General features: G+C 34.8%; 1 protein-coding gene across 1 annotated transcript in view; it reads left to right on the forward strand.

The window, feature by feature from the left end:
• The window catches only part of LOC117720479 (cadherin-related family member 4-like), a 118,581-nt gene that overhangs the window by 30,129 nt on the left and 63,938 nt on the right, over window positions 1-24,514 (forward strand). Inside the window, exons 2-8 of the mRNA XM_076913180.1 lie at window positions 434-601; window positions 10,163-10,333; window positions 15,383-15,477; window positions 16,851-16,973; window positions 18,383-18,486; window positions 20,083-20,228; window positions 21,939-22,121. Coding sequence (XP_076769295.1) covers window positions 434-601; window positions 10,163-10,333; window positions 15,383-15,477; window positions 16,851-16,973; window positions 18,383-18,486; window positions 20,083-20,228; window positions 21,939-22,121 — 990 coding nt within the window. The remainder of the gene's footprint in view (window positions 1-433; window positions 602-10,162; window positions 10,334-15,382; window positions 15,478-16,850; window positions 16,974-18,382; window positions 18,487-20,082; window positions 20,229-21,938; window positions 22,122-24,514) is intronic.

Genomic DNA, 24,514 nt, shown 5'->3' on the forward strand with positions numbered 1-24,514 from the left:
AGATGTTACACTGATGTTTCAAATAAAATTTTAATAAAGTTTCCATTAAAATATAGTTTAACTGAATGTACAAAATTCCTAGATTGAATGATAATAAGAAAGGAAGAATTAGTGAAATTTTCTCTGGACAGGAATAGTGATTATGCTTGTTAATAGTTCAGTAGCCAGATTGAATGAAGAATTAATATAAAGATAGAATAAGGATTGTATCTCAGCTGTTCATCAGCCAAAATTTATTATGTAGGGCCCAACAGAAAATGTGTATCAAAATCCAATTTAAAGGGAAATCCAATGCGGCTTTTGTTTCACACGCAATGCTTTCTCCAACTGTAATGACTAATGAGCACAAACCCACAGAATGACTATGGGACAAATGTTTTATTTTTATTTTCTTCTTGGTTTTTACTTAAATCTTTCTGTGTTGATATTTTAGTGTTTTCCTGTATCAGAGCAGAAATTCAGATATTAATCAATCCTGTGAACTTGCCTGAAAATAAGCTTCCTGGAACAGAATTAAGCCGTGCTTATGACAAAGATGTGGCTGGAAGACCAAATGCCTACCGCTTTTTGAATAAAACGAAAGATTTTGTCATCGACCCAAGTAAATTAATTTTTATCATTTATATATTTTTATTTTCTAAATGTTAAAGTAAGACTGTTAAGATAATCCAATTGTGTATTAGAATGTTTGCTCAAACCTTGCTTCAGATAATTAAAATTCCTTAAGAGTTCCCCTCTGTCTTGCTCAGCATTCAGAATAAGGCTGACACTGCCTTAAGTGTTCTTTCCTGAGAAAATTTACCTCTCTCTCTCTCTCTCTCTCTCTCTCTCTCTCTCTCTCTCTCTCTCTCTCCTTCCCTTCCTTCCTTCCTTCCTTCCTTCCTTCCTTCCTTCCTTCCTTTCCTTCCTTCCTTTCTTTTTTTTTACACTCCAGATTTTACTCCTCTCCTGGTTCCACCCTCCGAATGTTCCACATTCCATACCTCCTCCCTGTCCCTGTCTCCATGAGGATGTCCCCACCTGCTACCCCAACCTCCTACCCCACCAGATCTATAAATTTCCTGGGGCCTCCAGTCTCTTGAGGGTTAAGTGCACCTTCTCTGACTGAACCCAAACCCAGCAGTACTCTGCTGTACATGTGTTGGGGGTCTCAAATCAGCTGGTGTATGCTGCTGCCTGGTTGGTGATCCAGTGTCTGCAAGATCTCGGGGTCCAGGTTAATTGAGACTGCTGGTTCTTCTACAGGGTTGCTCTCCTCCTCAGCTTCATCCAACCTTTCCCTAATTCAACCACAGGTTTCAGCAGCTTCTGTTCATTGGCTGGGTGCAAATATCTGTATCTGACTCTTTCAGCTGCTTGTTGGGTCTTTCAGAGGGCAGTCATGATAGGTCTCATTTATGGGTGCTTCATAGCCTCAGTAATAGTGTCAAGCTTTGAGGACGCCACTTGAAATGGATCCCACTTTGGGTCTGTCATTGCACCTTCTTTTCCTCAGGCACCTCTCCATTTCTGTCACTGTAGTTCTGTCAGACAGGAACAATTATGGGTCAGAGTTTTGACTGTAGAATGGCAACCTCCTCCCTCATTTGATACCGTCTTTCTGCTGGAGGTGGGCTCTAAACTTCCCTCTTCCTCTGTAGGGCATATAAAGTCCCTCCCTTTGAGGCTTGAGTGTCTCTCACCTCCCAGGTCTCTGGAACATTCTGGAAGGTCCCCTCAACCTCCTACCTCCTTAGGTTGCCTGTTTTCATTCTTTCTCCTGGCCCTTAGGGCTTCAGTCCTTTTCCTCCACCTATTACCAGATCATGTTCCCCTCTTTCTCCCCCAACCCTTCCCGGGTCCCTCCCTTTCTCCCCCCCCCATTGTGATTGCTTTCTTCTCCCTCCCAAGCGGGACTGGGGCATCCTCACTTGGGCCCTTCAGCTTGTTGACCTTTTTGAGTTCTGTAGACCGCATCTTGGGTATTCTGTACTTTTTCTTTTCTTTTTTTTTTCTTTTTTCTTTTTCTTTCTTTTTTTTTTTTTTTTGGCTAATATCCACTTATTAACTTATTAGTGAGTATATACTATGCATGTACATTTTGGTCTGAGTTTCCTCACTCGGGGTGATATTTTCTAGTTCCATCCATTTGCCTGCAAAACCCAGGATGTCCTCATTGAATAGTATTCTATTGTGTAAACGAACCACATTGTTTGCATCCATTCTTCTGCTGTGGGACATCTAGGTTGTTTACTGCTTCAGGCTATCACAAACAAGGCTGCTATGAACTTCCTTTTCAAAGCAGAAAGTGGCACTTGAATAACAGATGATTTAGAATACACATTTTGAACCAAATTCAAGGATAACAATTTGAAAATATTTTGACCAATACACTTAAACTCTCTTCATGAGGATTACTAAAGCATCAGTTAAGACAGGGAACACAGTTTTTGCCACACTCCTGGAAGCACCCATCCCCCAGTCAGGCAGTTTGCAGACTAAGAGCTCAATAGCTTGATAAGAAGAGGAAGATGTTCTCAGTTGAAACACTGAAGAAGTAAGCAAAATTCACTTCTTCCCACAATTAGCCTGTAGTCCAGGATACCCTGAAAATACAGGTGATACTTGTAAAGGTTGTTGAAAGCTCACCAGCTTATTTTTGTCCATGATGCTTTTTTTTTTTTTTATCAAAACATGTGTTTATAATTATACATGAAAAATAGCTAAGCATTAATTATAAACTGAGTTGTGTTCTAGCATAGCTCTTATCCATATCTCAGACAGCTATTAAAATGCATGTACACATTTATTTGTGTATTATACTCAAGAAATAGCAAAATATTGTCTGGTATGATACTATAAATTCAAGAAAATAAGTTATAAAAATAGAAATAGCCTTATGTCTCAGTTGAGAGTCATGTGTCCTCTTCAGACTGTTCTCCCAACAGTGGGGCAGGCTCCACATTCTATAACAGCCCCATTTCACAGAAGTCATTTCCAATTTTTATTCATTACAGGCTTCCTCTTCCATTCAGTTTCTGCATTAAACCTCAAATTTAGGATTAATTTATTCTTGACTACAGTTTGATACTAGAAATTTTTCCGCGGCTATAGGGTCTCTGATTTATTTCTTTACTATCTGGTTTTTGTAAAAGTGCATGTGTAGGTCAGAGCTTGACACGACAGGTCTTTTTCAATTGCTTTCCATCTTACTTTATAGGATAGATCCTCTCACCAAGTCTAGAGCCCATCAATTTGGCTGGGTTGTCTAATCAGAAAGATCTAGGAATCCTCCTGTCTCTGCTGCTCTTCTTCTGGTATCACAGTACATGTGACTGCCGATATTTTGTGTGGATCTGAATACAGATCCCCATGCTTGTGCAGGAAGCTCTGTGTCTATTAACCATTTTCCCAGACACATGGTTTTTGATTTTTCCTAGTCACATTGCAGCAAGACTCTTTCCTAAGACTCTTCAACTGCCTGCTATTTGGTCACAAGACATATGTTTTTCCTATATGACCTTTGCTAGAGCGACAGTGTAACTCTTGATTGAATCCCTGATGGACCCCTTATGAATCCTTCCATATTCCTTGTTCACCTATTTCTTATAATATTAATATATCTGTATCTAATTATGAAAAACATATGCAAACTTAACTTCTCATCTCCCATGGTCCTCAGTGGAAGTTCTTGCAGACAAGTATTTATCCTTTTCTCTTGCTCATCCCAGTCAGCTTCTTCAGTAAGCTAGACACACAGGATCTTATTTACTCAAATCCTTCAGTTCCGTCTCCAATGTATACCACTTATGAAAAATCTGTAAAATAGAATCCTCTCTTTCGCCACCTATCTTGTGACATTTTTCTACCTCTTGGCTTTTCCCCAAAATTTTCATCTTCAGAGAGAACCGTAGCATGTCTCCTGTTGATATAACTCCCACTCCCACGCATCTCATATCGCTGTGTCAGGAAGTAGGGAGTCAGCGTACTTCTCAGTCTGTAAAACTGATTCCAGAGTGTGGCTTCGGTCCTCTTTGGAATTTTCCCTGCTTATTTTCAGCTCCTTCCCACACCCTAGTAGTCATTTCCCTGAGGACATGATTATGTCATTCATACTATCGCTTTCCACTTCATATTCTGTCACAGTGTTTCTTTTGTTTCTTTGATCGTCACACTATCTCCTATCCAGTGTGGCAAATCTCGAATCCCTTTTGTGAGCCAGTATAAAACCCTGTACTCAAATCTTGATAATGTTAAAATAAGTTGCCCTTCCACATTCCTATGGTTGTAGCCAGAATTTATCTACACTTAAAATAATTTTGTTTCTGTATTTATTTTTTGTATGTGTGCACCCCATGCACATACATGTATGTTTACATGCTTATGACTGTATATATTTGTACAGATGCTCATACACATATGCTGATGGGTCAAGAGTTGACACTCAATATCTTCCTTTATTGACTTATAAATTGAGGCAGGATCTTTCACTTGAACTCAGAGCTAACAAATTTTGCTTATCTAGCTAATCAGTTTCTGCAGGAATCCAATGTATTTTTCTTCCAGGACTGGGGACATAGGTGGGATATGTCTGCCTAGATTTTATGTGGGTGTTGGGAATCTGAACTCTGATTTCTGAGCCTGAAAATCAAGTTCTTGAACTATGGAGCAAATTTCTTCTCCCCTTTTTTGTTTTCCTCTTAGTTTCAGAATCTCAAACTCACATTATTTTTCAAACTCTTTAAAAAGAATTTCTAATCATTTTGTAATCATTTAAGCCATTCTTATCTTAATAAAACTCACATGTTTCCACAAGACATCTCACTTCTCATTAAATTGTTCAGTCTGTAAAGAATTCTTTTTAGCATTGTTTGAAACTCTGAACTCTGTCATATATTCTTAAGTAAAGTTCAGTATGAAGTATGAATTGAACAAAACATAGCACTCTACTGTAATGCTTTATGCAAGGCTAGAATTTGATTCTTGCCAAACTTATTTTATTGTTGTAAGTAAAAGGTACTTTTTCCTTTTTAAAGAACACTTATTTTTTTATAAAATTGTATTTATTTTAATTTTATGTTTGTGGTACATTGTATACATGTATGTCTGTGCACCATATGTATGCACTGCCTCTATAATCCAGAAAAGGTGTTGGATCCTTTGCAACTGTAGTTATAAATGGTTGTTAGCTACCACATGAATGCTGGAACTAGAACTAGGGTACTGGAAGAACACTCAATACTCTTAACCACTGAACTCTCTCTCCAACCACCCCATCCATCTTTTGATTTCTATGACACTGTAGTGTACTGAGTTCCGCTAAGCACACCTTTCCTCCACCTCTTCCTCCCCACAACCCCAGCATTTCTCTTGCTTATCACTATACTATGTTATTCAGGGCTATATTCGTTTCCTACTTATTAGACTGTGCATGATGTCTTGACTAAAACCTCACCTATCACATTACCACAGTTACTAAGTATATTTGGATGATCACAAAATACACACCTAAAGCCTAGACATTAAAAACTTCTCCTTTAACTTTTGTGGGGGTCCTATCTGTCTATTACTCTCAAAAGACAAAGCAGCCCTGCACAAGGATATACAGCCTTCAAGTACCCCATGGCCTGAATCCTCTACTACTTTGCAGAACATTACACATATGATGCATATTAGACTTGCTACTGTGTGCCCTTTAGGAAATGTGTGACAAATGTGGATTGCAGACTTTCCTCACAGCTTCTGTCTGATTGAATCCTTCTCAAATTGTTGGGATTCGAATTTTTTGGTACATAATCTTCGTCTTTAATATCACGGTCTCAAGCCATTTTCCATCATATCTCATCTGCTTTATACCAGTCTCCAAACAAAACAGCTTTCGTGCTTCCAGGTTTTTTTTCAGTATTTTCTTTTTATTAACAGATCTTATATTAAAGAGAAAATATGGTCATTCACTACAACACTTTGATACATATATATTTTATGCCACATATTTATATAATAGGTTTCTATTTTCCCAAGATAAAAGAAAAACTCCTTAAACAAATCCGTGAGTCTCTTTAAAATGTGGCTCATTTTAATACTTCTATTTTCAAAGGTAACACCATTGATTTCATATTTTATATATTAGAATCTCCTATACATAGCCTTCTTTCTTTGTTCCTTGGCACATGACATGACATCTGTCTGTATTCTTCCCCTTCACAAGTTTGATTTGTCAGCTGAGACATAAATTAAAGACATCATTTAAGAATTCAGCCTGGTCTAAACTTCATATAAAATGCTTTCTTATCTTCTAATTCCCCTTCTCCCATTCCTTTCTTTCTCTTCTATTCCCTTCCTTATTTTAGAAAAGAGAATCTCTTTAAGTAGCCTGAGTTGCTCTTAAATTAATAAACCTCCTGCTTTCTCTTTGGGAATCTTAACATTATGGTTCTGTGACATCATGTATAGCTCCTTTATGTACTGTAGGTCTTTCTTTACTATTTTCTATTTCTGATTTTATTACATTAGGGTAAGAATCATGCCTTGATTCTTTAGTGTATGTTCTTATACTAGTAAACTCATGTCTGTATTTCTAGTTCTTAACCCACCTCTTCATATCTACATGCTTCTTCTTTTCTGTTGTACTGCAAAACAAATGTATTTGAATTAATTGTCTTGATCTATGCTGCTTTATTTCTTACTTTCTGCAGGTTGGCTAAGTGACATTTCCAATATTCTTATATTCCTTCATAAGTATGAATTCTGAAATTTTATTCAAATCTATCTCAAAGAAAGACTTTATTCAAATCTATCTCAAAGATTCTGAAATGAATCTATCAATATCTAAACACTCCTAATCAAATTTCTATTGCTGTGAAGAGACACCATGACTTCGGTAACTCTAATAAAGGGAACATTTAATTTGGGCTGACTTACAGGTTCAGAGGTTTAGTCCATTATCATTATGGTGGGAAGAATGGTGACATGTAGGCAGATAGGTTGCTGGAGAATGAGCCAAGAGTTCTACACCTTGGTAGGCAGGCAGTGGGAAGAGAAAAAGCCATTGGGCTTGGCTTGAGTAATTAAACCTCAAGGTTCACCCCTAATGACATACATCCTGCAACAAGACTATACCTACTCCAATAAGGCCACACCTCCAAATAGTGCCACTCACTCTTGTCCAAGAATTCAAATCCATGATCCTATAGAGGCCATTCCTATTCAAATCACAACACTTTATTTGTTTTATCTAACATGCTCAGGGTTTGGGAGGTTATAGTTTCTCATTGGTTGATTCTATTGCTGTTAGTCCCGAAAGGTGCTAAGACATCATAGAGATGAATGACAAGGAAAATTAGCTCACTTCATGGACAGAGAGAAAAAAAGGAGGGTGGTGAGAGAAGAGAGGAGAGAAGACAAGAAAGGTTGAGCTCACAAAATTCTCTTCCAGGACACTCCCTAATAACCAAAAGATCCTCATTTTTGAAGAATTCATTACCTCCTCAAATTGCCAAGTTGGATTTTACCAACTTGGTAAATTACCAAGTATCCTTTAACAAATAAAACATTCTAGATTCAAAAGTCAATTAGAACAGATGCTAAAGTTTTTTTCTTTTTTCATTCTACCATGCCATATATTGGTATCAGTATATGAGCTATTATGAATCTATTTTTGATAGTTAGGTCTTAAAAACCCAGATGCAACCATATTATATATATGTAATCTACAGGCATACAACCAATCTTGCATTATATTCTTAACACCAAAATCTCTATAGTGAGTTAGAAAGACAATAGGGTCATTCAGTCAAGTTTAGTTCATTTAGCCTAGCAAGATGAGACCAATTAGGAGACACTATAGTAAACAAAGTCATTCATTGATCCTGTTGCTGTTTCCTCACAGCTCAAACGAGTACCACGTTTTAAAATCACTTCTTGATTCTTTAGGAAAAATAGATAAGCTCCATTTTAGTTTGAGTGAAGTTCTGGTAGAGTTATGTTGGTCTTTTGCTGTGACGAGTTTATCTGGCTCTTAGCATTACATAAAATTGGAAAGGAAATCTGTTAGAACGTATAGGAAGTCTGTTCAGGAAAGCATACTACTTGTCCATTTTAAATTCATAAGACAATGTTATTAAGTGTACTTGTTTTAAAAGATAGTAAAAGATACCATCTGTTGACCATACTGAATTTCTCAGAATTTATAATAGTTTTTCCTCTCCATTCAATACATTTCTTTTTTAAAATTTTATTTTATTTATTCACATTCCAGTTGTCCCCTCCCTCCTCTAGGTCTCCCATCCCATCGTTCTTCAACCCATTCCTCTTCTCTTGTCTCTTGAGAGTGTGCTCCCAAGTACACAGCCCCCCTCCACTTCCCTGAGGTCTCAAGTCTTAATCTGAGGATTAAGCACATCTCCCACAGAGGCCAGACCAGGCAGTCCTCTGATATATATGTGTCAGGGGCCTCATACTGGCCCCTGGTTGGTGGCTTAGTCTCTATGAAGTCCCTGTGGTCTTTCAATGGGATCCTTTCCCCCTGCGGAGTTCTGACTTAGTCCAACAGTTGGGTATCTGTGTCTGTTTCAGTCAGCTGACGGTGGGCCTCTTAGAAGACAGCCATACCAGGCTCTCATCTGTAACCACATCATAGCCTTGGTGCGCCTTCTGTACCTTTCACCCCCGCCACCCCGGCCACCTGCTGCCATGAGATGGATCTTAAGTTGGGCCAGTTATTGGACCTTGGACCACCTTTTGTTTAGTCTCTTCTCCATTTTTCTCCGTGCAGTTCTTTTAGACAGGAATAATTCTGGCTCAGAAAATTTGATTCTGGGTTAGTAACCCAGTACTTCTACTTGAGGCCTTGTCTAGCTACTCAAGGTGTACTCTTCGAGTTCCCTCTCTATAATGTTGAACATTTTTGCTGAGATCACCCCTATTGAGTCCTGAGAGTCTCTCAACTGTCTGGGTCTCTGGTTATTTCTAGAGGGTCCTCCTACTTCCCACCCCACCAAAGCTGCTTATCTCCATTCTCCTGGCCCTCTGGGCTTCTCTCCTGTTTCTGCCCCCAATACCTGATCCTGTTCCCCTTTTCCCCAATCCCTCCCCTTCCCAGATCCCCCTCTCCCTTTAAAAGACATCTTCATATTTACTTTAAAACAACTTATTTAATAAAATATGTTTATAATTTCTTAAAAATATATAGTCTAAAAAATTGAAATGCAAAATAAAAACAAAAACTATTTCAACTGTCTTTCTTTTTCTTCATTTCATCTATGCTGTCACTTCTTGCCTTAATTTAACTGATTATTTCAATGCTGAGAATTAGACTAGTATATCAGAAGCAAGTTATCACCTACTCCAACATAGACTGCTTTGGTAATAATTTTTTTTATCTTAGTTTCAGTTCAAAAATTCTACAAAACCCAGACCTCAGAGGCTGGAGAGATGGCTCTGTTGATAAAATATTTGCCACATTAACATATTTTGAGACCAGATCCCTAGCGCTCATAAAAATGTTGGGCATTGGAATGGTTGTCTGTAATCCAGGGCTCTTGGGAAGAGGACAGAGAGATCGAGTTTAGCAAGTTAATGCACTCAAATAAGCAGTTATCCTATACTAATACAAGACGATAAGTGAATAAGGAAGACATCATATAAACTTACTGTAACTTCTTCACATTGCAACTTACCTGTACATACCACAGGCCTACACCCACATTTTAACACATATAAAGACCATATATCATGATTTTCTGGTCAGCTTACTGTACGCAGTGAGACTGGATGTAAATAATTTACTTTTCTTGGTTCCTAACAAGTAAATATAGGCAGTGGAATCATTGTGATCTCGGCCTCTGTGATCTCAGAAACGATTTTCAATGTAAATGCTTTAGGAAAAAGGAATTTATTAGACAACAATGTCTGAATCATTTATATTTTTTTCTTTGCAAAGGGTATATTTTCATACCAATTTTCTTTTCAACCATTCATAAAAAAATTATAGAATGACTCTTCATCGTGCAGCTCTGGATAAATCATGTTAGTAGCAACTTAATTCATTTATATAACATTATATAAAAGTTATAATCTGTAACTCTTAACATATTTGTAGATATTCAAGGATATATTTATAGGTAGGTAAATTACTAGCTAGATTAATAGTCAGTATTCATAATTTTAATTATCTTCTTATTAGATTCTGGTGTCATCACATCTACAAAAATCTTTAATTATGAAACAGATCCAACCAGGTTTCTTCTCATAGTTGATACTGGAGGAGTCATGAGACACGTTTTGACCATTAATATAATTGATGTTCCAGAACCTCCAGACTGTACTATTGACCCCCTCTTTACTTCAGGCTCAGGTATGATTCTTGTTTTCTCTATTATTTAGTTTCAATAGAAATCTATATTCAAAGAGATGAAATATGTTATTTAATATAGAGATATTAATATTCATCAATATTGTATTAGACAAAAATTTATGTAAATACAAATATGCAAACATATAACAATATACATATGTATAAGAAAATATACAAATGCTCACTAGAATAAATTGAAAATACATTTGCTAGGTAGTATTTTCACTTGTGAACTTAAAAGGCAAACATTAAAATTAAGAATATAATTCCTAGGGGCATTTAAAAAATAACTAAGACGGACAGACAGGAGGGATAAATGAGTTAATGTATTAGTAAATGGCTCTTCTTTCCTGGCTCATAAGTGTTTTACAATCTTTAGTTATATTCTCATTTTTATTTGTTCTTATGACAAAAATCTATCATCATAAAATGTTTCACTGAAAGTATTTCACTTTTGCTGACAATTATTTTCCACTGAAGTTATTGTGATCAGTGCCTCTTCTGTGTTCTCTGTCATACATCAGATTCATTTAACTACATAGCTAATTTCTAATAAATGCCACTTTTCACCAAAAATTTCAGTGACAGACTAGTTCACATTTTTAAAGTTGTATCAGTCATTATGCCTCTTATTTTTTGATTATAAGGAGAACACATGACGAAGTATTAAGTTATTGAGGATTAGAAGTCTGGGGCTCATAGTTCAAACCGATGAGATTATGACCAAGTATTTCTGCTCCTATAGCAGAAATTCAACAAGGAATAATTGACAGCAAACCAGTGAATACAAGTTACTTGTGAACACTGAAATTTCAGCTTCATACAGCTTTTTGTGTCAAAAGTATCTGTCTTCTTTGTATCTTTAAATAATTTCAGTTTATAGAAATTACTTTTAGTTCATAGACTATAGGAACACTGACAGATTTTAAGACGTAACTCATACAAATAAGTTTAAAGATATATAGAATGGAAAGAGGAGGACTAGCCAGCAGTTTGCTTCAGTAATCCACAGAGGATATGGTATATTTTGACATAGTAATATGGTAGGAATAAATGGAAAAAAATTGCCATGATATGCTTAAATATTATATTAGCCTAATGACAAACTAAATAAAAAGGAAGAAGAAATGCCCTCAGGTTTCTGATTGGTAAAACTAACGTAGAGATCCTCAAGCATAAAAGGGAAACTGAGGAACAGACATTTGAAGATACTTATGAGCTCACTTTGAATGTAATTTGTTTGTTACAGGATTAGGCAATAAATATAAATGAGGTCCCTAAACATGATAGGCAAGCAATGTTCCATTGAATGACATCCCTAGCCCAACATATCATATTTGATATGCCCTTGTTAAATATATCAAAGGAGAGATTTAAGTTAGCAGTTGAGCTCAGAGGTCTTGTATAGGGCTATGAAGGTTTTGTAATTGAAACCATGTATTTGGATGAAATCACTCAATTACAGTGGGGACTTAGAGTAGAGAAGGCATACTGCCAAACCTTGAAGAAATACATTTAATGACTACGTTGGGAAGAAAGTTATCCTGCCAAGAAAAGAAAGAGCACTCACAATGATGGTAGAGAAAGGAGGGAGTTATACCATGTTTGACAAGAAAAAAAAAAAAAAAAAAAAAAAAAAAAAAAACACTCCAGGAGCATGCCAGGTGCTTGTTTCGTAGAATTCCATTCTACAGTTAACTCTAATGGAGAACTACAATGCCCATTACTTTCCCAACAAACAATATAAAGAATCAAAACAAATCAGTCTTGGAGCTATTTTACCAGGTCATAGATGTAGAAGCCAGAGTGTGGCAGGTTGATTAGTGAGTCTGAGAAAAGTGCAGTTTTTTTTAAACCTCTCAATATGAAATTGAACAGAAGGCAGTGGCTGAGTTAGATGGGATTGCAAGACTCTTGTCTGGCTTATTTCTTTTTAAAAGAAGACATTGTGGTAATTCATAAACAAACAGAGAGGATTCATTTGACTGGGAGGGTGAGCTCACATGAAGAAAAGTACAAATGGGTCAGATAAAAGCACAGCTGGAATTAATGAAAGATCTATCAATGTGTTTATCTCTCTTCTAAACAGTTATATTTCTTTGTTTATCATTTTAATTTACTTTTTGTTTATCAAATTAAAAATCGCCTTAAAATTTTACATTTTCTTTCTTCAGATTGTTCTTGTACTCTACATTCTAACATTATTCTCGTGACCTCAGAGTATCTACTTGAAAGATATCTTTATCACTTTAATTAATGTGTAGTTTCATGAAAATATAATTTAATATACCTCAATTTTGAAGATTAGATTATAAATTTAAACTATGAATTGCCTTTGAAAATGTGAAATAATTTTTAAAGTTTGAAATCTGCAAAGCAGAGCCAAGTATTCAGTTTACTAAGTGGGCTATATGAAATATTTTAAAAATGATCATTAAGATAAATTAGCATTTTTTATATAAAAGTACATCTATTAGATTGTGCTCAACTATTGCATTTACTTCCTTAGGCATGTTGGTTGCATTTGGAAATGGAATGTGTATTCCATTTGTTGATACAAAATGTTGATACAAAAGTCTTATTTTTTTGCATTCACTACTAAGAAAAAGATGTTCCCTGAAAATTATGTGCAGTTTGTCCTATGCATACCCACTCTCAGTGGTATTTGCTGTAGATTTAATTAGATAACTAGGTTCTTCCCCACCCCCCTCCCCTTTCTTCTCCTGGTCAAGAAGCAAGTTACCAGATTCTCTCTCCTGATCTCCTGTGAGCTTTTGTACCATTTTTGGGTCTCAGACTCTAGTGACTCTTGAGTCTGATGACTACTCACTTCTTACTTTGTATTCTCATCTTGTCTATGAGGAGACAATAAATGTAGTTTTGAGAATGACAGAATAAGGGACGTGGTCACAAGAAACTGTGGGTTGCTAACATACTGTTAGACCCAATTTGAAAATCTGTTAACAGGATTTTGCCTTATCAGAGAACTTAACAGCTATTCAGTAGATTGTCACCTTTGATTTTTCCCAGTAGGTGTTTTCCATGGATGCTAGACATCTTAGAGCAAACCCTTTTATCTGCCAAGTGAAGAAAGAAGAATCATGTGTAAAAAATGTTGACTAGAAATCAATAACCTGGATGCCAAGTTTAGTCCATTTGTCAAAGAAGCATTGGTGTATAAATAAGTTTTGGAGAACTGTTTTTGTTGTAGAATGGATTTAAGGTTGCGTAGGAGGTGAAAAGATATTATAAGTCCTGGCAATGAAGGGTAGGAGAGAATTGGTGCCACAGCTAAGCAATGCTCACTCAGGTGTGCTGTTTTACAGACATGTGTTTGTTGACATGCTAATGAGCAGCAGGCAGAAGGGAACAGGAACGCGTTGCCAGAATAAGTTTGCTGAGTTGTCAGCAACAAACGCAAAGGTAGACACTGTACAGAGAGCAGGTTTGCCCCTTAGACAAAAGTTCTTCCACCTCATTGTACAAGGGCAGAATACACAGGCCTAAATTGTTATGCAGAACACAGAACAAGTTCAGCTCTTAATAGCCTAATTGTATGTTTTTCCTGTGATATTTTGGTAGCTCTTCTATGAACTTCAAGATAGATGAGAAGGGGTTAAAGCTTTAGAGGGAAAAGGCATAGTGAAATAAAGTAGAAGAATAGAGTACACTAATAGAGAATTACTTCAGAGCATTGAGGATCCAGAACATTTCATCTTTAATAATTCTTTGTGTAGATAATAGCTTGAGCTCATAAAGACTCAAAACAAATCTGACAATTGTCCAAACAGTTGGAAAACTCTAAAGAAGCTTAAATCTATTGTTCTAGTGATTTGATTCAAATCACTAAACTAAATTAAAATTTAGATGTCAGTTTCTGTCTTTTGTGCTTTACCTCATTCGTCTATTTTAAATTTCAATTATTATCTAAAAGTAATTTTGTTATTATTTATTTGACTTTAAGAAAAGTTTTGGGATGTGTTTTTAACTGTTTCTGTGTCTCCCTACACTACTGTACATTTGTGATGCTTTGAAAATAATTTTCTGTTTTATAATATTCTGTTTTATTGAAAATAATGTTTCTGTTGATATATGGAAACATAGAGAAATAAATACTTAAGACATTGTTTACTAAGTTTACTAAAGTTTTATTCTTCATATTATTATTTTGCCTAAATTACTTTGAAATTTAATGACAATCTGTCTTCAAATGATGCTCAGGTGGGTGTTTGTGTATTGCTAATATACTTCTTTCTCTTCCTCATCCTTCTCGCATTTTGTTTTCTGGAGAAAATATGGGGCACATGTTCCTAGGTATCAGAATAGTGCTGAGCTATGTCAAAATCTTTTAGAGCTTCCCTTTAAAGATTACAAAAAATTAAATTTAGTTGGGCAGTTTGGTAGTATTTGGTTTTGTTGTAATTTCAATTTAGTCTTCTTCTTAGGTACGAAGCAGGAAAGTTTAGAATACCTTGCAACCAAATATGAGATCATATTTCAGTGAGGTCTAATGGAACAATACACACACACACACACACACACACACACACACACAGAGAGAGAGAGAGAGAGAGAGAGAGAATTCACAAATGCAAAAGTGTATGTGCAAGTGTACTCATTTCACATATCCAGAAAAGAATTTACTCACCCTGTCTTTTCTTGAGTCCATTCCATCAATCCATGACATATTTTGTATAGGTTTTATGTATTTTTAAAGACCTTTTATTTCAGTGTTGTAAAGAGATGTTTGAAGGTTTATGAGCGTTTGAGGTTAACCATTATCTATACATACTTCTCTAACAAACTGACTCGAGTAGACGTAGAAGTGTTTTGTGGCTCCCTGCTGGACACTCCTGTCCTGGGCTATTGTTGCTGCTAATAATGCTGCAGAGTAAAGAAAAGCTTTGCGGGAGAGGAAAAAGAAAAAAATCAGATTCCTGTCCCAAATTGTCATTCCTGCCCCACAATAATCCAAAATTCATATTAACCTAATCAATATTTTGTTTTAATGGAATGTTTTTTTTTTTTTAATTTTGATTTGCTTCACAGCTACATTTGAAATCGCTGAGGACTATCCGCTCTTTCAACCCATTTGTAAAGTGAATGTAACAGATGAAGACATTGTACATGGTGACAGGTTGACAGTAGGTGGCCATTATTGTGGGAGATGCATATATGTTCATAGCAGGCTCTCAGAGCATAGTCTCTGAGACATTTTATAAAAATAGATAATGTATCTTCAGAAATGAATATATGTGTATGTGTGTCTATGTGTCTGTGTGTCTCTGTGTGTGATTTTGATACTTTGCATGACTAATTTAAAAATTTCTAACCTACAGAGATTTCTTTAATCATGATTGATTTATAGTTATAAAGTTTTTCATAGACTTGGCAAAAACAACAATAACAATACCAACAAAAATTTCTAAGTTTCTATATAGAAACTGTACTGCCATTTAAACTCTGCATGATTTTCTGGCACATAATCTCCACATATGGTTCTATTGAACACATATTGAAGTCTTGTATTACATTCAGTAACTCTCAGAGTGAAGTAATGTAGCACCAACTGCTGCTGGGCTGTCTGCTGACCTAGGCTGCTCTACGCTAGTGGTGTGACATTGGGAAAGTGACATAATCTTTTCTGCCATTGATTTCCTCAATTAGAAGATATTTCTTCTTTCTCTCCTCCTTATTAATATATGTGTTATCAGTCAACATATTAAAATTCTCTGTGGAATAGTCAAAACTGTATTGTTGTAGACTAGCCAATATGAAATTGTTAAGAAATCTGAGAGCTTTCCCATTAGATAATGTCTTTTCAGTAGAGTGAAGAATAATAACTATGGTCCAGCTGAAAATAGTTATTGCCAGTCTCCTATTTGAAGGAACATGAGAAGGACCAGCGGGTAATAGTTTCAAAATACAATGTTTTGAGAATTAGTTAAATTGGTGCGGTATAGGATTCATAGTAGTGAATTTACAGCAGTAACTGGACCTTTCTCTAGTAAATCATTTTCTCTTTTAACAGTCTTTCCAGGTAGTTTTGAGTAAAGATTTATCTAATTTAACCTTTCCTCAAATCACTGGAGAACTTTCAGTAAAGTTGTAAAACCTACATATCCAGCTGTCTTAATATTTGAAAATTTAAAATGTGTATAAATCCTGAATTTTTAAAAATTTAAACTGACAATAAATTTATGCTCTCTATATATCCTTTCATATATTTGAAATTATTTGTATAATCATAAACAAGCATTTTAAAATTCTTTTATAAAACTGTGATATAGAAATTCATTAAACACTAATAAAGGGAGTGTAAAATATGGTGACAAAGTGAGTTCATTTTCTTCTATCCAAATGACAACATGCCATTGATTTGATGCCATCTAGACCATAATAGTAGTAATTATAAAAACTAAAGAACTCTTTACCGGTTTGTCCCATTACTGTACATTAATAACTTCTGTACCTTTTGATTCATTTTGGAATGGGGAATATACATTTTCTTTTTCAGTACAACATTGAGACAGAGTTATCTGGACCAAAGCGGGGAGCAAACTCCTTTGGAGTAGATCCTGTAAATGGTGTTGTTAGCTTAAGAGGTGACGATATCGTGGACTTTGATGCTGGATATCATGTAATTTAATTTTATTTATTTCTCTATTAAGAATGAAAGTAAATTGTAAATACCTTTGAACTCTTCATGAAAAATTAAATACATTTTGGTATTACAAGATTTGTAGGATTCATTTGCAAAGATTTGTGTAGTTAAGCAAATGTCTAGATCTAATCCATTAGTTAACAAAGTGAAGTGATTATACCATAACTATAAAAGGTTTCTAAAGAAATTTAGGATAAAATGAGCACAGATATACGAGCTAAATGATCTATTGGGATACTTGAGTATAAAATGTGGATGAATATAAGTTATGAGTGTTATTACTATTATTAGGAAATTATTACTCTTTTAGAAATGCCTTCATATCTGTTAACTCATGATGCAGTTGAGAAAATACTGAGTACGCAGAAAGTATACGACTCTATAGTGGTGGTTCTCAACTTTCCGAATGCTATGACCCTATAATATAGTTCCTCACGTTCTAGGGACCCTCAACAATAAAATCATTTCACTGCTACTTCATAACTACTTTACTGTTACTGTTAGGAATCATAATGCAAATATCTGACATGCAGCATATCTGACATGTAACCCCCAAAGGGGCTGTGATGCAAAAGTGAGAACCACTGCTCTATAACAAAAATAAAGAAGTTGCTGATGATATTGAGGAAGATTTAGTAGTTGAAGACGACTTCAACATTCTAGTCTGAAGAAAAATAAAAGGCTGAAGAAGGCAAATGAATCTTACTTTACCTTCAGTTTGGAAACATTGAATGTTGCATAATGGAAGGGAAGGCAACAGCAGGCTTTCAGTGTATCTATTGTAGGAGATTAAGTTAGATAGAAAATAGGTGGAAGTTAAATATACTACCTTCATGGGTGTGTGAGCAGTTCAAAGCTACCTTTCTGGGACTCCCCCAATTTACTTTTATCTCTACTCACACATCCTCCCCATCATCTTAAATCTTCCCAAACTTCTTTCTTCTTTATCCTCACTATACACTTGAGCAACTAATTATAGATTGCACATAGTGTCACCTTCATATTCGCTGTCCTTCATTCAGCATGGAAGCTTGTACATTATAGATGTCTATTAACATCTTTTTTCAAAGTTCGTTAAAGGCCCTTTACTATGTTAGGAGTGATTTCTTTGTGTTCTCATAGAGACACTTAATTTGTGACATATGAGGGGTGAGTGGAGGGACACACTGACAAGGAGCATACTCATTTCTGATGACATTCTCAGCCCTTCAGAAGCTACACTATTTCTTAGTAGCTCGAAGCCCTGTGTCTCAGGATCATCACCAAACAGTCTGTTATGTTATGAGCTTCAGTTCATTGTATTTTGTGTTTAAGATTAAATATAGTATGTTTGTATTACCAGTTATCAAATAGTATAGTATAATTTTTCAAAACCTCCCTTCCAGACTTTCCAGCTGTCAGTGAGAGTGACAGATACAGCAGGTTTGTTTTGTCAAGGGACAATAATTATCAACATTAGAAACATAAATGATGAAACACCTCAATTTGAGTAAGTACATTTATTTCAAAGTGTAAGCATAGGAAAATGGTTAAAGCAAAGCTTTTGTGTATATTAAAATCAAAATAGAGTCTGTGTTAATGGAGAAAATTATACCCTGATCTGTCAAAAACATATTAGTATATACTCACAACTGATGTGTGTATGTGTGTGTGTGTGTGTTTGTGTGTGTGTGTGTACAGTACACAAAGTATACTAGAAAATACTGAAAGCAAATTTAGAAGTGATCTACCTATAATGTGATGGAAAGATTTTATTGGGTTTCTGTTTCCATTCTTGAAAAATTTCAAAGCTATTATACTGATTTCTAATAACCATATTAGCCTTAATCAGTTTAAAATATTTAAATATTTTATTTTCATAATTCAAAGTACAAGCAGAATTAGGAAATATTTGCAGATTATGAATTGATACTTTTCATACTTTAAAATGTATTAAGTAGAATATTCTGCTATAATGGAAGAGTAGTCAAATACTATTTTATATTAGTAAAAACGAAACCACAGTGAATTAAGGCTGCTTTCCTGGTTAGTAAGTTGTATCTCCACAGATCACTACAGGAAGTAATTTTTTGAGTTCCTGCATTCACCTGGTTACAGTATTGAGAAACTAGAGCAAATTTAGATGATTCATAATCCCTTATTTCTGAAAATAGTTAATCTGTAGTTCTACCTATGTTTGCTATAAAGGTACCATCAATACCTAAAAATAATATTTTGTTGCTCTCGTTACTTAATATAGGTAACATTATTACACATTTAATAATACTAAGAACATAATACTAAGAGTATATGAACCATGTCCAAATTACTAAATAGTTTTTAATATATTTTTCATTTACAAAGAAACATGGAACATTAAGTAATAGGGTGACAGAAAAGAAAGTTATCTAAAGTGCTCCAGTATATAATTATTATATTTATTATATTAGGTGAGAAAAGGGAGCCAAGTGTGATGTGACCAGTAATGTCACTTGTAGACAGAGCATCACACACTCAGCTCTCTTGCTCCTGAACCTTGCAAGACACACAGGTTATCAGTTAGTATGATGCCTTAAAATTTTTCCAAATAAAGAGACTTATATTTCAGAAATATTCTAGAGATGATCAGGAACATTTTGTAAGGTGCAGACAGGTAATAAATAATTTTATAGAAATTGATTTCATACCTTGCTCTAAATTACAACTTTAAAAAGCAACTCACCCTACCAGACTACAAGATGAAAATTAATAAATTCAGTGTCTTATGTTCATTTTTCAACAATTCCATGTATTATTTATCTGGAACAATTGCCATGTATCATTCCATTGTCTTTTTTCTTTTTTTTAATTACACTTACTCATGATTAAAATTCGATTTCTGGTTCTGTTAATCTCAGTTAACGTAAAGATGATATGGAACATATTAAAAATTATGAAACTTTGTGCCTCAAACAACTTTTCTCAACATTTGACCAAGTTTGGAGCAACTACACTCTTGTCAAAAGGAGATGCTGTCATAAATCTAGATGTTTCTTTAATTTATAAATCAGCAATTTCATTGTAAAATTGTGGTTTCCAAAATTTTTCGTGACAATTTTATTCTTAGGCCATTTCCTATGGATTCAATTAACGTGACTGAGAAGAAACCCATTGGAGATTTTGTAGCAAGGGTAAAAGCCACAGACCGCGATGAAGACGGCAGCATCATGTATTCCTTTAAAACCCAGCAGGAAAGGTTTGGTTTAGACCCTTGTAAGTTTTAGATAAATACTTCTAGACTACTTTAGCTAAACATAACCAATATCTACACTCCCTTGAGAGTTTGGGCTGGTAGAATTACTCTTTCAAAATTAAACACAGCATAGGAAACATAGCAGAAACATGTGACATTTATACTTATGACTTTCCGACTTGTTAAAACACAATTTCATAACATAGACAGTGATATAAAACTTTGCCTCCATTATGGAGCATTATTCTTCAAAGATAATTCACATGGGTATATCTATGGGACACATAGCTATCTTTTTTGGTCATATTTGTAAAAATCAGGACTTTTGTCAGGTAATTTAATTTTATTTGATTATGGGTGAATTTTGTTTAAGTGAACAGAATAGTTATTCTGAAATATTATATGTGTGATATTTGTTATACCTGGCATTATCAAATATGAGAATTAAACAGAAAAACAGAAGTATGAAGAATATGTTGTGGAAGCTGACTGGGTGGTTTTTAAATAGGCTATAGTCTCCATTTTATTCTAGAACTGAAAGTCATGAAAGGAAGGCAGACAAGAAATGGAAAAATCCTAGGGTAGACTAGAATACAAAAGGACAGATGGAATTCCATTAACATGACTTTGCCTGAGAATGTCTTTGTCCCGCCCTCTGATGGTGTTGGTATCCTATAGAACCTGAGTCCTTCTGATCCTTAGTTGACTCAATTATCCCAGCAGTCAGAAAAGCTAAAAGATCCGACAGATGTGTCCAACTGAGGATCACTAGAGCTATGAATATGGAAATACAAAATTATAAATCTACTCAAAACACTATGAACTATCTCTCTGTGTATTTCTCTTCACTTCTTCCTCTGTCTGTGTGTTTGTGTGTCTGTTTCAATTTTTCAAAATATATGTAAAAACTAAACTACAATAAAATAAACTATAAGGCTGCTGCTACCTTTCCAACCTTCAGTTAACCAGATTCCTACTTGAGGGCCATCCAAAATCGGAAACAAATGAGAATAGACCTGTCAGTTTGGCACATTACGAAGCCTTCCTACCGATGAGCCAATATTTTTTTAAAAAAAATTTGAATCCATAGTTTTTAGTTTGTTTATAAATTTTCAATTTTAAATTTCAGTGGAAAAAAGAAAGTCAGAAAACGTTAGGGGAGTCCCAAAATCTTGTAAAGATGCTGAAGACATATGTGATATATCAAAGTAAATCATTTCAAATCAAGAAGAACAAATTTTTAGAGGGAAAGTAGGTTGTAGCTCCAGGGCTGAACAGTCACCTCGTTTTAGAAAACTTCCTTATTTGATTTGACACTTAAGTTCTCCTTCCTCCCACCTTTAAGTGGAATAAAAAGACCAAAGCTTGTGAGCAGAAGTAGTGAATAATTGTGATGAGATTTTACACTCACTACTATGATATATTTACAATTAATATCAAATGTCACCTATTATATTTGGTATTTTAGAGAAGAATTGCTAGTTTCTATACTTGATAAACACATATATGATAATTTAAAAACACTTAGAGGAAATGTAATGAATTAAGCATTAATATGGAATTATTTTAAAATAAAGATGTAGTAAAGAAAAATCATTAAAGATTTAAAATTATATATACTTGATATATATCACTTTCTTATAAATGAATATTATAGAATTTTATAGAAATTTAGACATCATCAGGATAAACTAAAAGGAATAAGTATTTCACTTTAATTATTTTTTTAGTCACAGGTATTATCACTGTTCTTCAACCTTTGAATCTTGACAATCCAAGTAACTCCAGAATCTACCATTTGGAAATTGAAGCCAGAGATGATGGCAACAACAGCAACTCGTATATGTTCACAGTTTTTGTGGAAAATGTTGATGATCCTATTTCCTGTGATCCAAGGTTTTCAACAGGCACAGGTATATTTAAAGTCAATTTCATTTCAAAGATTCAATTAAAACTGCCCTACAAGTAGTAGCCTGGAAACATAGCAGAGCTTCCTTCGTGATTTGATTTAGAGCGAAGGGTGCTAAGGATTGAACCAATGACCTTACGTGTATAGAAGCACACTCCACCACCGAGCTGGTTCTAGTTCTACTTCTCAAACAAAACCTCGCTTCAGAACTCTGGCTGGGCTTGGACTTGTGATCCTACTTCATCATTCTCCCAGTGTATGCCACTAAGCTTGAAAATGTTTATTAACCAAAATCAATGAAAAATAGAGGCCGTGAATTTGAATATGGAAGGATTCAAAGAGTAAAAAAGGATTTTTTTTTAAATAAAAAAAGCTAGATAGAGGAGAGATGGGCTTCAAAATAAGGGAAAAAAAGGATCTTTGTAGTTCAAATTCCAATTATCTTTATTAGGTGTGTGATAGAGAAAAGTAATAGAAATAGTATTTTAAACACATCTGTAACATAAGGTTTAATTTGTTCCTCACAATATGTCAAATATGTAACATCTAAACAGATATAATTTTCATGACTGGGGAGAAAGTTCAGTTACTAAAGTGAGTTTTGTAAGTGTGAGGACCTATGTTAACCCCCCTGGAACCCATTGAAAACAAAACAAAACAAACAAGCAAACAAATTGTAGCTGCTGTTTTATACTTATAATCCTAATGCTGGTGAGTCAGGGACTGGTGGGACTCTGGAGAACCTTGGCCATTCAGCCTAGCCAACTGGCTCAAATTTAGAGAAAAAACTACTGGCAAGTAAAGAATATTGGGAGTAGAAGAAATAGTCTTCCCAAAGAATAAAACACAGGAAATGGTTATCCCATGGCATAAGGTCATCAATGAAAATGTATACATACAAATAACATTACACAGACTGAGAAAATGATATGTGTATATTCAGGGATGCACACACACACACACACACACACACACACACACACACACACACTCCAGCAATGAAATAAAAAGAAGCCATAAATTTGAAAGACACCAGGGCAATAGGAATATATGGTTGTATTTGGAAGAAGAAAAATAAAGAAGAAAAATGATTTTATTATATTATAATCTCTTTTTTAAAATAAAACAAAGTAAAGTAAAAAAATATGGCAAATCTTACAAGGCTCTTGGTGTAGACTAGCTTTTGGTCTTAGTGTTCATGAAGATAATATCTTTTTGGATGACTATGAAACGATTTGATGTTCTTGGTAATTTGATTTTAGTGTCTTCGCATTATAGTAAACTTTTAAAAGATGCACATGAATCTCAAGGTCATGCTGACCTGAGTTCTACCATAGACTTGGCTTAACTCCTAAGACATGCTGGAGATCAGGGAGCCTTTGTCCCATTGTATCGGTGGTTTCTTTGCAACTAAGGCAAAACATGAACGACTCAGTGTAATTAAACAAAGAATACCACAATTCTGTGGACACCCCCCCCAAAGACATTATTACAAATTGTATGTTGATAATTTGACATATATCTAACCAACTCAGTTTCTAATTTTAGTTGCCCCGAGGCCACAGCTACCCAGAATGAATCACTACACCTGATCATTTGTTCACACACATCTAGAGTAGAACAAAAGTTCAAAAGAAACTAATCTTTATTCATACAAAAAGTTGTTTTTTAATATCTTCAGAAATATAAAAAAAACACAAGGATTCTCGGGACCACCAAAATAGATAATAAATAATAACCTCTGAATTGGAGGGATTGCTCAATGGTTAAAAACACTTGATGCTCTTGCAGAGAGTCCAGATTTGGTTCCTAGAACCAACATAATGGCTAATAACCATCTGTAACAAGTATTTCAGGGATCCAGCCTTCTTTTGTCCAGTCATACACATGTTCAGTCATACATGTGTTATTACATATCTATATTCAGCTACTTACATATAGGCATGAAATACTTCTTTTATGTGCCTTCTTTAATGTTTGTGTGTGTGTGTGTGTTGACTATGTGTATGAATGAATGAATCATGTGTTTCTACAGATGAATCTGTTTTTCATCAGATGAAGAAACTCTCAGTGGTTTACATACCCATGTGTGTGTGTGTGTGTCTTATTTTATTTGGGGATGAGACAGAATCACACTTGATTACATCAGAACCAAGATAAAGCATACAGTTTTCAGAAAGTAGCATTTGTTGAGATGTGTGAGATATATACATATTATACTTACTTCCCACAACCACCCTAATGATGAGACCGCAGTTTATCTTCATTGTACAAATAAGAATGAGGATGTAGTATGAATTAAAAGACATTTTTCTTTACTACACTGTTTGCATCTACTTTTATGCATTACTGTGGGAAATAATAAAAAAACAATATTCTTGCATATATGAATCTAAG

The sequence above is a fragment of the Arvicanthis niloticus genome, chromosome 15 (assembly GCF_011762505.2).
Source record: "Arvicanthis niloticus isolate mArvNil1 chromosome 15, mArvNil1.pat.X, whole genome shotgun sequence".
Lineage (NCBI taxonomy): Eukaryota > Metazoa > Chordata > Mammalia > Rodentia > Muridae > Arvicanthis > Arvicanthis niloticus.